Source organism: Hyperoodon ampullatus, assembly GCF_949752795.1.
Source record: "Hyperoodon ampullatus genome assembly, chromosome: 1".
NCBI classification, from domain to species: Eukaryota; Metazoa; Chordata; class Mammalia; order Artiodactyla; family Ziphiidae; genus Hyperoodon; species Hyperoodon ampullatus.
Genome location: NC_136914.1, coordinates 214,659,563 through 214,673,347, shown reverse-complemented (window position 1 = coordinate 214,673,347; position 13,785 = coordinate 214,659,563). Strand labels below are relative to the sequence as shown.

Below are 13,785 nucleotides of genomic sequence, written 5' to 3'. Positions count from 1 at the left end.
CGTATTGGCAGTTGCCTTCACTCTGCCCATCAGTACATCATCTTGTCAAGGATCTAGAAGAACCTTGGTGTATATCACATAGACTTGTTTTCATTAGTAAAGTGTTTGTTTTGGAAATCATCCCAGCTTTGAAACAATACTTCCATTAGCTGGGCACAGTACCTACAATTATCCATCTTATCTGACCAGCGGCCAAGCTATTCTATTTACTGCATCCCATTTACCTTGGTTGTTCTGAAAGGAGAAAAGTGAGGCATTGGCTCAACATATGAGAAGGTTTGTTTCATTGAATAAACATCTACAAATGAACTTTGGGTAGAAACTCCTGCAACAAGATATCATCAGGTACCATAAATGACAAGTCTAAAGGTGATGGAATTCCTCTGTCCCTGTATGGGAAAAATTCCGTTACATAAATATCTTAAAATTTATAAGGTATAAAGTAGTGTAGCTTCCATTTTTGTGTCTCATTGGACACAAATCAAGAAAGTGAGGAGCAAGGTCAAAGCTAACTAGGGAACTAAGGAAAGAAAAATAAGCAGGGAGCTGAGTTTATCATCAACTACTGTTGAGAACCTGCCAGATCTCTGGCACTTTATTTTATCCTTAAGGGGAACTAAGAGAAAGATATGAAATAACCCTGACCCTCAAAAAGCATCCATTTCACTGAGAGTCGTTTAAAGAAAACAATGGGGAGAAAGAACAATCAGAAATTGTAAGCAGATGGAAGAGGATACGCACAAAGAGAGAAATAAGCCTGGTTTGTGATTTAGTTACAAGTTATACTCAACATGGGGCATGTTTACAATGTGGGCACCGTCAAAGCAATGAGAAGATCTCTAAGAGGACACACAGAGTTACCTCGAATTCAAAATGTACTTTTTATGCAGGAAAAGGAGAATCAGAGGAAAAGGCTGGCTGTGCTCAAGTGAAGGAGAGGGTCCCTGGGTCCATGAACCGCACCTGTCTGGTGCTGACAGCAAGAACTTATCTTCAATATTCCAGGATGGTTGCATCAAGCTTTTATCCTCCGATGCCACAAAACATTCCAAACGTGTAAGTAAGTTCCCTAATTAGATTCCATATTTATGAAACAAGTTTCTAATCATATTTATAATTTGGCATCCCATATGACACACATACTGGGAGAAAAGAAGCTGCCCAAAAGGGTCACTTTGCCCTGCTAGTGAGATTACTCATTGTAATGACAACAACAAATTGAAGTGTGTCCGTACGCACATACATATGGTATGTTATACACAAATATACACATATATTCAACACGTATTTTTTAAGAGAAACACTTGCAAATCTGAATTTATAGCAAGGCAGATATCTAGATATTTGGGTAGAAGTTTGTATTCTAATAAAATTTTACCATGCTGTAAATTAGAACCTTGTAAATATCTTTATTGTGCTATCTGGTAGTATTGTTTACTTCTTCTGTTCAGTCTACATGTTTTTCTTAACTGCTGATGGTGCCTCATTCATCTTACCTGACTGCCCTGGGGGAGGGGCACCTGATGATCCTCGCGGTAGACAAAGAAACACAGTCAGAACTGCCGCTCTGTTCCCAGCACATGGTTCAATGGCTATTGGTTTGGGTGCTCCCTGAAAAAGAAAACCCATTCTAAGTTTGCATAGTTTACATGACACTGTTATTTTACTTTTTTCCTACTATGCTTCAGGCAGCTAAAATGTTTATTCCTAGTAGTTGAAGACACACCATTTCTCATATTTTAATAGTTCAATTGAATATTTTATTGTAGTAATATGTAGTTTTTTTGTAATGGTGGTCGTTTACATTTAGAAGACATTTTCTTGGGGCATTATATATTAGCACATATTTTTGCAATTTTTGGAAAGTACTCATTGCTTTGTTCTATTTTTATCTTGTTTTTTTTTCCCTAATAGATTTTATTTTTTAAAGAAGTCTTAGGTTTACAGCAAAATTAAGAGGAAGCTATGGAGATTTTCCATAAACCCACTGCCCCCATGCATGCACAGCCTCCCCTATCATTAACATCCCCCACAAGAGCAGCACATGTGTACAAGCTGAGGAACCACCACTGACACATCTCTACCACCCAGAATACATAGTTTACCTTAGAGTTCACTCCTGGTGTTGTACATTCTATGGGCTTGTCAAATGTATAATGACATGTATTTTTCATTATAGTATCATATAGAGTAGTTTTCCTGCCCTAAAAATTCTTTCTGTTTTGCCTATTCATCCCTCGTCCCACCCCCAACCCCTGGAAACCACTGATTTTTGACTGTCCCCATAGTTTTGCTTTTTTCAGAATGTCATATAGTTGAAATCATGTAGTATTTAGCTTTTTCAGATTGCCTTATTTCACTTAAAATATGCATTTAATGTTTCTCCGTGTCTTTTTTTATTGGAGTATAATTGCTTTACGAATGTTGTGTTAGTTTCTGCTGCACAATGAAGTGAATCAGGTCTATGTACACATATATCCCTTCCCTCCCTCGGACCTCCCTCCCCCTACCCCAATCCCACCCATCTAGGTCATCACAGAGCACTGAGCTGAGCTCCCTGTGCTATACAGCAGGTTCCCACTAGCCATCTATTTTACACATGGTAATGTGTTTATGTCAAACCTAATCTGCCAATTCATCCCACCCTCCCCTTCCTCCCGTGTCCACAAGTCCATTCTCTACGTCTGCGTTTCTATTCCTGCCCTGCAAATATGTTCATCTGTACTATCTTTTTACTGTCCCTGTAGTTTTGCCTTTTCCAGAATGTCATATAGTTGAAATCATATTGTACTCAGCTTTTTCAGGTTGACTTATTTCACTTAAACAGATGCATGTAATGTTCCTCCATGTCTTTTCATTGTTTGATAGCTCATTTATTTTTAGTGCTCCATAATATTCCATTGTCTGGATGTACCACAGTTTATTTATCCATTCAGCTACTGAAGGACATCTTGATTGCTTCCAAATTTTGGCAATGATGAATAAAGCTGCTGGATATAAACATCCATGTACAAGTTTTTGCGTGGACATGAATTCTCAACTCCTTTGGGTAAATATTAAGGAGCATGATTGCTGCTGGATCATATGGTACGATGTGTCATTTTAACACTAAATCCTGGCACATTGTAGATGTGCAACAGGCCTACATTTGAATAAATGAATGCATTTTTTAAAGGATTTTTTTTGATGTGGACCATTTTTAAAGTCTTTATTGAATTTGTTACAATGAAACTGTTTTGGTGTTTTGGCCACAAGGCATGTGGGATCTTAGCTCCCTGACCAGGGATCAAACCCACACACCCTGCATTGGAAGGCAAAGTCTTAAAACCACTGGACCGCCAGGGCAAGTCCCTGAATGCATTTTAGTATATTTGATATTTGATATGTCGTCTGTGAGCAACAAAGTTATGCAATTTGTGTTGCTTTTTCGCAAGTGTTTGCTCTCACCAATGATAACAGTTTATCTAATCAAATTATCACAATCCAAAATATTCCGTTGACATATCTTTTAAAAATCTTTTCCAGTTTTATTGAGCTATAATTGACATACAGCAAGGCATATCTTTAATATTTCAGTGAAATACATATGTAATAATCACCCACCAATGCATTTGTATAAATAATATGACGTTAGAAATAAAATAGAGTAAATGAATATATGATAATGATTATAACGGTAATGTTAATATGTTATTAAATACTTACTATGGATTAGGTGTTCAAAATGCTTTACATATATTAACTTATTTAAATCTTACAACAACCCTGTAAGATGAGAACATGAAAGCAAGAAGTTAAAAAAACTTGCTCAAACTCACACAACTAGGAAGTAGCAGGGCTGGGATTTATACTCAGGTAGGCTGCTTCCTGAGTCCATGTTCTTAGCAACACAATGCAGTTTATCATATTGTGAATGTACAGAAAAATCATGCACCCACACACACAAACATAAACACACGTGCAAGCACATGTGTGTGAACATACACAATCCAGGCACATACATGTGAACAAAAACACACAGAGAACTTAGGTTTAAATACAACGTCACCTTTGAAACAATAGGAACATCATTTGGCTGAGGAATGGTGGTTTTGGCTATTTCACTCAAAAAGTGCAGGCGAGACATGGTTGACTTAAAGTAACATGTATACATAAAGGCAAAATTAAACGGAAGAAAAAATACCACTACTTTAATTATTAATGATTAATTATAAATGATTTGTTTAGTCTTTTAACTGATATTTGAATTTTTCAGAAGGAATACAGACATATGTAGTCATCCACCTAGAATATTTTAGAATATTGCCGTTTCCAGAAAGTTTAATGAGGCATTAAAGATAAAATATGTTCCCTTTCATGTAAAACTTAGACTGAAATTTCTGGTGATGACGGTTTTATGTTGTTATAAAGGATTTCTCCTTTATAGCAGCATAAATCTCATGTTTTAAAATTATCCTCATACAGATACATTTTGGGAATTTTCAATATAAAGGTGAAAGTAGCCATGGTAGTAGAAGTAAAGGGCATAAAAATCTTCCAAGAAAATGCTGTAAGCAATGTTGCAATACTTGTATCAAGTTACAAGATCTATGGTTTTCCCCTTTAAAGCTTACATTTAATTTAACAGACTTATTTTTGAAAATGTTAAGCCAAAATCAGCATAAGTACATAGATATTCTCCAATGATGTAAATATTTAGAGAATAGGCTTGTCATATTCCAAGGCTAAAAGAAAAACACTATGAATGTTTTGAATCGTATTTCTAGGCTACTAAAATTTATCCTAATTTAATAAATGCAAAGTATATGTAAAGGTCAATTGGTTAAAATATACTAAAGGAAAATAAAATGAATTCAGGTTTAAATGATGGCGATATATTAGAAATACCCAAATCCCTTTTAATATACCTAAGAAATAATTTATCATTTTTACCATCAGGCAAGGTTTTCTTTGTTATTTTATTCATAAGAGCTCAATGGCACTACTCAAAATATCCAAAGCCACGTTAAAATACTTGATTATAAAACTCAGAAAAGAAGAATTTCATGATTACAACAAAACAAAACAACACAAACAAAACAAAACCACCAGTTGAGAAACAGTGGTTCTTGGTTTACGAGATTTAGAAAAACAAGACACAATTTGAGAGTACATCGGTTGATGAATAGCTAACATTTATTAAGTGCTTACGATATGCCTTGTGCATATTGTATGTTGTCAGGCTACCTTTCCTGCTGCTTTTAACACTAGAAGAAAAGGTTTTAAACATCAAATGCTGATGCCAAAAGCACTAATTGAGAGAAAAATTAGTAAAAAATAACCAAGTTTCAAGTAGAAAATGGCTTAATTATTTAATACTTTAAACTGAAGAGAGTCAGCAATGGATAGAGTATAGTAAGACATGTTGACCATGGGAAAGGAATTATGTTTGCATAAAAGCCACTTCTGTAAAATCTTCTTTAATATAATTCTCTCACTCTTAATTCTACTGCTATTGCACAGAAAACATTCAAAAATTTCATTATATTGATAAGCTATATGAAAGGAGATTATAATCCTATTCTGAAATCAAACTGGCTTACAACTTTGTCTATTTTTAGCTATAAAATTTTCATAAAAGGATATTAGCAAAAATATGAATTATTCATTATGATAAAAATATTAGTGACTAGCACAGCTCTTTGACACTTCTGGCAGGAATTCATATAATTTAAAAAATTATTTCCAAAGACTGTGGCAAATATCACTTTCAATAAAGTATTTTAAATAAAAAAGAAAAACACTTTATAGCACTTGAATTTTGCAAGAGAAAATAGCAAAACCCCATGAGTGATATTTCTGATACCTTGAGGTTTGTCAGTTGTTTAGCAATAAATACATAACCATGAATCAAAATCATTTCACAATGATATAACATGTTCACTGAACTGTGCAATTTATCATGTATTTTCCATGGCTGCCTTTGAAAGAGATAAGGCATGGGTTTGTTTGCCCAAAGCACTCAGCAAATGTGATTTACTTCTAGGCATTTTCATATTTGTTGTACCGAAAGAACCTGGCGTTAGACCGTGCCAGAAAATATCACTGACAGTTATGTAATTAGCAGTCCTTGTTCATTAAGCATATGGAGCTTTTACAAAAGACTCGTTTTGTTCACACTAGTGTTTTTCAAACTATTGTACTCATATCTTCAAGTTCTTGTTTTTTTGGAGCAACAATTCTATGTTAAACTCTTTTCATTTTTCAGCTATTAAAGACAAGCAAATTACCAGAGAAGCTCCTGGAATCATAAGGATTTTCAAGATTACAGTTCTTAAAACTCATAATAACATGTCCTAAAAAAGGGAGGCCATGATCTGAACCTGGGATCTAGCCTGGGAAACTGCTGCTATAAGAATCACTGGATGTTTAGAAGATACCAACAGGCAAAGCTGGCTACTTGCTCCTTCCTCCACTGGCCTTCTCAAAGAGTGAGTGAAGTAGTAGGTGGGTGACACTGGAAACTAACCCCAGCAGCTAAGGATTTAAGAGAATTATCTGATGTCCTTGGACTAGTCATTGCAGTTTAAGTAGGGTTTTAGTTCAATGCTCTAGAACTCCAAAGATTAGAAGGATGTTATTTCCCTTCTCAAAAAACTTTCAGAACTATGGGAAAGAATCTGAAAAACAGTATATATATATACACACACACACATATATATAACTGAATCATTTTACTGTACACCTGAAACTTTTTAAATCAACTATATTTCATTAAAAAATAAAATGAAATAGAAAACAAAAGTAAAACTTTCAGTACTGCCTCAGTAGGGCTTGCAAACTCAAATCTCTTCAAGGAAGAGCTAACATTTCTTAAGTGCTTACAATATGCCTTATGCTATGCCAAATGCTTACATGGGTTTAATTCTACCACAAGAGGTAGGGGCTATTCCCATTTCATAATTTGTGAAACTGAAGCTCAAAGAGTTTAAATAACATAACTAAGGTTGCAGACCTAATAGGTGACCAAACCAGGATTTGGAAAACTATAGTCTATTTTCTGAGCTTGTATGCCTAACCGTTATGCATACTGTCTATAATAGGTAAGAAGACTGCCTTAACTTGTAGAATAAGACAATAAAAAGCAGTCGGTACCACAGTGAGCTGAAAAGTACAAGATTTATTTAAAACATTAAATCTCAGAAATTTTGCTGCCAAAAAAACATGCCTATGTGTCAAAACGGGCTGAGAGCTGCCACTTTGTAAAATGGAGTCCAAGATGTCATTTCAGGGTTGCCAGGCTCTTGTGTCTCCCCACTCATCAAACTTCATCTTTTATTCTGCACAAGCTCCATGTTTTAGTCAATGTAAGTGCTCACTCTTTAACGTCTGTGCCCAGGGTTTCCAGAATCCGTTCCTTCCTTCATTCATAATATTCCTACTGTCCAGGAGATCCTTCCTATAGGCCTCTAACTTTCCTAAAATTATATATCCCTCAAAGCCAACTCACCCATGAAGCTTTCCCTGGTCTGAGGTATTTAGTCTCTCCCTCCTTAGTTCTTTCATTGTTACGGCCCTTTTCATTTTCCACCTTGAGTGACACTTGGGCAACTGCCCTGTCTTCCCACTGGAACAAGCTCCTTGAGGGCAGGTCCAGTTTCTTATTCATGTCTATTGGCCCTGTACTTACTTCTTCTCTTTGAAAAGCCTAAGCATGGCACCTGTGTTCCCTTTTGGGGACTGATATTTCCCAGTCTTTTACTACAGGTATTGATGTAATTGTTGTATTAGATTACAACATAGGAATCTATTAGATTCCTACTCTTCCAAGGCAGGTATCATATTGGATTCCTTTTTGCCTTACCTATAGCATCTAACGGAGTGCATTTTACACATGGTAAGTGAATGAGTAAATGAAAGAATAAATGCAATTATCACATGGTGAGATAACTGGGAGGTATGACTCAGTTTCTACACGCTCATCAAATGTATGAGTGGGTAGAAACTGATTTAAATTAAATTATGGATATTAAAGGGATAAAATAAAACACTGAAAAATAATATCAGCTAACATTTATTGAGTACTTACTAGGAACCAGGAGCTGTGCTAAGCACTTTATATGCATTATTGTGTTATTTTCTATTTTATACAGATGAGGGAATTGAAATTCAGAGAGGTCAGATAATATTCTCTGGGTAACACAGCTAGTGAGTGGCAGATCCAGGATTGGAGCCCAGGTCTGTTTGATTCTAGTATCTTCATTCTTAACCACCAAACGATACTGCTAAAAAATATAGCTTAAGAAGCCAAGGAGTCTCTCATTCTCTCAGCTTGACTATTAATAGGAGGAATATAAAAATTATATGCGTATACTTGCCCCATTTCTGAGCAGGGTTCAGAACACTTGAGTTCTAGGACCAGTTCTGCCAGTATCTAGTTGTGTGATCCTGGGCATATAACTGAATCAGTTTTCCCAACTGGAAAATGAACAAGTAGGCTGGATGACTTTAGGATCTCTTCAACATTCTGTGACTATGATTTATGGACAACCTCCAGAATGTGTGACATAACAATATCTAACACTTAGTCTAAGTACAGTGAAATGTGAAGTTTCCAATCCTTAGTAATTTTTTCTTCCTGTTCAAGTACTTTAAATGACACATCTGATTTTTAAAGCACATTATTATACCACATGATGAATACATCACATAATACTAAATGGCCACCACTGCATGCCAAAAAAGCAATTAGAAAATTGAATCAAGGAATTAAGGATTAATGTGGATATGTTATACCTGTCAGCAGTACTAAATGTTGTGACAAGGACAGACTAAAGTCTGACAGTTATGCACAAATACTAATCTGATATATGGGTGAAATATTAAAAATGCAAACAACTGCACATTAATCACTCTAACATTTCCCTATTAGAACACTTTTCATGCTATTCTTATCAGAATCCATTTATAATTAAAAATGAGTCTTTTTCAACAGCTTGCACAAGTTGGTATTTGCAGTTTAATGACTGTTTATATTGATATAAAATTTAGTTTTTAGTCACATTAGTAAAATAGAATTAATTTACTGAACATTGAATTAAGTCAGCCTGATGATCTGGCTCACAGCTGATGAACTGTGTTGATTCTATAGGATCAACAAATACCAAGACTCCAGATCTCAGAAACAGATTCTATGATTTCGTTGTTTAGACTTGGGAAAAAAACAAACGTGAAAATCATATTCTCTCCTTATTTACCATTTGTATGAAATGATAAAGGGAAAAACACATTAGCTAGCTTTACTCGCTAGGAGAATAATTCATATTAATAAAAGAAATTAAGTTGATGGACACTCTCAAAACCAGGGTTAAACTGCATTAGAAGAAAATTCAAAGAGAATAAAGTATTACACGTGGGAATAGGTAAAGGAATAAAACATAATATTCACAGAATTAGTATGCTGCTCCTGCAGTTTCAAAGGTATTTCTATCGTAAACTTAATTTTCATATCGTACCAAATATTTTTTCCTTTGTTGAAATGTCTCTACTTTCAACCTCTGCTCAAAATCTCTCACTACACACATATGCACACACACGCACACACACACTCACACACACTCATATACACACATATTTAAGGTTTATATCTATAGTAAAATATATAGTTTAACTGAGTTTTGCTGTTATTTTAATTGTGTGGCACTGATTTTGGGAGTGAAGAGGCTGGATTGTGACAGCAGTTATTTTGCCACCTGTTTTTTCACAGGTATTTAGGTCCCAGAAGATGAGGATATTATCTCTTTTTGAGATATTATATAATCATGCTCTGCCCCTGAGTTGGTCAATACATATGCATGTTAATAGGGGATGACTTTGAACAGATTATCTTTAAAAGTTGATTCCTGATAGTATTTTTCAAAAATCTGAAATAGATTATCTATTAAATAATTGCCATAGTTAGATTTTTTACAACCTGTAATTTTCTCCATAGCTCTGTGCAAAAAGCAACCTAACCATTATACTTCATATACTAATTTCAAAATTGGGACCATCCTTTTTGACCTCAAAAAATACTGCTAAATATGAGAGACAAATGTGCCTGCCAAATCAACTGACTTCCCATCTTGCTTCAGCCCACCCTGTGCTCTTGGTCATTTCATCCACCCAGACTACTTGCCAATGTCTACCATTTCTGCAAGATCCAGCTCAAAACTCTCAGTCGGCAAGAAGCCATCCCAGGTCGTCCTAGGCCACTCCAGGACCTCCTCACTTTATTCTATCTCAATAATCAGGAGTAAGTTATTTTTCCTGTTGTAGCCATTGAGAGCAAGTGTAATGTAGTGATTAAGAGAAAAACCTTTAGCAACCACTGCCTGGGTTCAAATCACATAACCTCTCTGTACCTCAAGTTTCTCAGCTGTAAAATGGAGCTAACAATACCTTCCTCACAGTGTTGTTATGAGGATTCAATGTTATATATTATATACATATAGGATGTATATTATATACAGATATAATATACATATAGAATATATGTATTTTATGTATCTGTATGTGTATATATATACACATACCCACATAGGTATATATATCACAGTACTTGGTAAAGTTCAGCTATTATTATTATTATGCTATTCTTCCCAGTTCCCACTTTGCTTTAGAATTATTTTCTGTTCCACTAAAGAATATGCTCAACTCAAAAGTAAGCTATTTGAAGGCAGGTACCATATTTTTAAAAGCTCTGTTAATGGTGTGAAATTAATTAATTAAGAAATTAAGCCTCCAAGGGAGAATTTTATTGACGGCTTATAGGGTGGGAAAAATCTGATCTCAATGCCAAGTTTTCTCATTTTTGTTCTCTACTTTTATCAAGGAGTCTGATCCGACGGTGAGCATTATGTGCTACATAGAGTAAACTTTTCCTGGCACCTAAGCTGTGTGCTCAATAAGTATTTCATGGATAAATGAGTATTTGATTTTTCTTTTCCAAATTGTGCACAAGGTAAATCTCTACATGTTGTGACAAAAAGTTATAAAGAGAAGCTTCGTCTATAGCAGATGGATATAAACCAGCAGGAAAGTTAGAAAATCAGGATCTTGGTATTACCCTCCATGTTGGTCCTTTCCAAAACACATTATGTCGTGAATGCAAAATGTGACCTTAGTCATGCTGCTGATAGATCAATTCAATTTAAAACGTAAATGTGTTAGGCCCCCTGCTGGCAACTGGGGGTAGAGCGCTACACAGACACAGTGCCTGCCCTGGTAAAGCTGCCTTCAGGGCAGTCAGGCTGAGGGCAACTAAGACTATGTCAGAGCTCAGTGTGCTCACAGAGTCATGCACAGAGCCCTGGGGGCAGGAGTGGAAGGAGGGGGAGGGACGAGTCGTCCTCATGGGGAAGGACTTTCCCTTGCAGAGGGTAACTGGGAGAATGAAGGATGGAAAGTTCTGGTAGCAGGAAAAGCATGGACCCAGAGACATAAAGGCCCATAGCTTGTTTAGGAAATTGCTAGAAGTTCATTGGGGATAGAGCCTCAGAAGTGTTGACTAGACAGGGATGAGAAGAGGTCAGAGAGGAGGCTGAGGTCCTCTGTGAAACAGGGCTCTCATCATCCCCTTCTCATTCTTCCTGGTCATGACTGAGATTATCAATACCTGCTTAGAAAGTTACAGATGCTCAGATGGAACTTGACAAGTGCAGCACACAGTGGGCCTCTGTGCAACCTTCACCAAGACATGCTGCAAATCATCCCAAGTGGACAACAACAAACTTTTCTTTATCAGGAACTCACCATGCTTTTTTATTAAACTATTGTTCAAATCTGTTATACCAAGTGAACATTAAATTAAAACATTTATTTCTGAAACTTCCATCATAAAACTAAATCAAGAAACTGTGAAAACTGTCAGCAGAAAAAAATACAAGTGCAGACATGGCAGTATTCTTAATGGGGAATCAAATGTTAATGGATCCAGCATAATAAATGACTTTCTGGTATGATTATTATGCCAGTCACCGCCTATTATAAGTAACGAAAGCATGGACAAAACTCTGAATGAAAGATCTTATCTGACTGGTTACAAAAATATGTATATAATTAAAATACAGTAAAACCTACCTAGATATCTAAGGGAATGAGTCATTCTGGATGACAGAGTTTTCCCAGAAAGTTGAACATTCACCCTATAAAGACTTTGCTATTTTAAGGTATATTTTTTAGTAAGTGTGAAATCTCTTTCAATACCCAATTCTCTGCTTCTCAACCAGACTCTAATACACTAAAGGTAATCTAGCATTGTCTCCATGTCCAGAGATCGCCCTTATGAATATCAACTTCCATAACATACTGAAGACACATGGAGTTTCAGATGTATGTGCGAATATGTACATTATATGGATTAAAGACCTGAAACCATAAATCTCCTGAAAGAGGACACAGGTAGAACACTCTTTGACGTAAATCATAGCAATATCTTTTTTGGATCTGTCTCCTAAGGCAAAAGGAAAAATAAATAAATGGGACCTAATTAAACTTAAAAGCTTTTGCACAGCAAAGGAAACCACTGACAAAATGAAAAGACAATCAACTGAATGGGAGAAAATATTTGCAAATGATATGACCAATAAGGGGTTAATATCCAAAAATATATAAACAGCTCATACAACTCAATACAAAAAACCAATCTGATTAAAAAATGGGCAAAAGACCTGAGCAGACACTTTTCCCGAGAAGATATACAGATGGCCAATAGGCATATGAAAAAATGTTCACCACTAATCATCTGAAAAATGCAAATCAAAACCACAATGAAATATCACTTCACACCTGTCAAAATGGCTATCATCAAAAAGTCTACAAACAACAAATGTTGGCAAGAATGTAAAGAAAAGGGAACCCTAGTACACTGTTAGTGGAATTGTAAATTGGTCCAGCCACTATGGAGAACAGTATGGAGGTTGCTCAAAAAGCTAAAAATAGAACTACCATATGATCCAGCAATTCCGCTGCTGGGTATGTATCTGAAGAAAACAAAACACCAAGGTGAAACGGTACATGCACCCCAATGTTCATAGCAGCATTACAATAGCCAAGATATGGAAGCAACCTAAGTGTCCACCAATAGACGAATGGATAAGGAAGATGTGGTATATGTATACAACGAATATTACTCAGCCATAAAGAAGAATAAATTCTGCCATTTGCAACAATGCGAATGGATGTAGAGGGTGTTATGCTTAGTGAAATGAGTCAGACAGAGAAAGAAAATACTCTATGTGGAATCTAAAAATTAAAACAAACAAATATATATAACAAAACAGAAACAGACTCACCAGATATAGAGAACAAACTAGTGGTTACCAGTGGGGAGTGGGAAGGGGGAAGGGGCAAGATAGAGATTAAGAGATACAAACTACATGCATAAAACAGATAAGCCACAAGAATATATTGTACAGCACTGGGGAATATAGCCATTATTTTGTAATAACCTTAAATGGAGTATAATTTGTAAAAATATTAAATCTATGTTATAAACCTGAAACTAAAATAATATTGAATATGTACATTACAGCTATAGCCCTAGGAATTTCTTTTCTTTTCTTTCTGAGAAGTTACCAATGCAGAGCTTGCTTTCTGTTTGCCTCTTTGTATAAAGGCAAATTGCACAGCTGCCAGTGAGTAACATGGCCGCTTTTCTGTAAAACCCATCAATAATGCAAAAATTAAAGTGATCTTCTTCTCAAGGGGTTTTCACATCCTCCCCAGTATCTTTTTACCTGTTGCTATCAGTGTGTTGTGACCTGT

General features: G+C 35.7%; 1 protein-coding gene across 1 annotated transcript in view; it reads right to left on the bottom strand.

The window, feature by feature from the left end:
* Positions 1 to 13,785, bottom strand: part of ATRNL1 (attractin like 1) — a gene marked incomplete at both ends in the record, with an annotated part of 692,251 nt that overhangs the window by 96,568 nt on the left and 581,898 nt on the right. Inside the window, one exon of the mRNA XM_079717281.1 lies at positions 1,497 to 1,611. Within this exon, the coding sequence (XP_079573407.1) occupies positions 1,497 to 1,611 (115 nt within the window). The remainder of the gene's footprint in view (positions 1 to 1,496; positions 1,612 to 13,785) is intronic.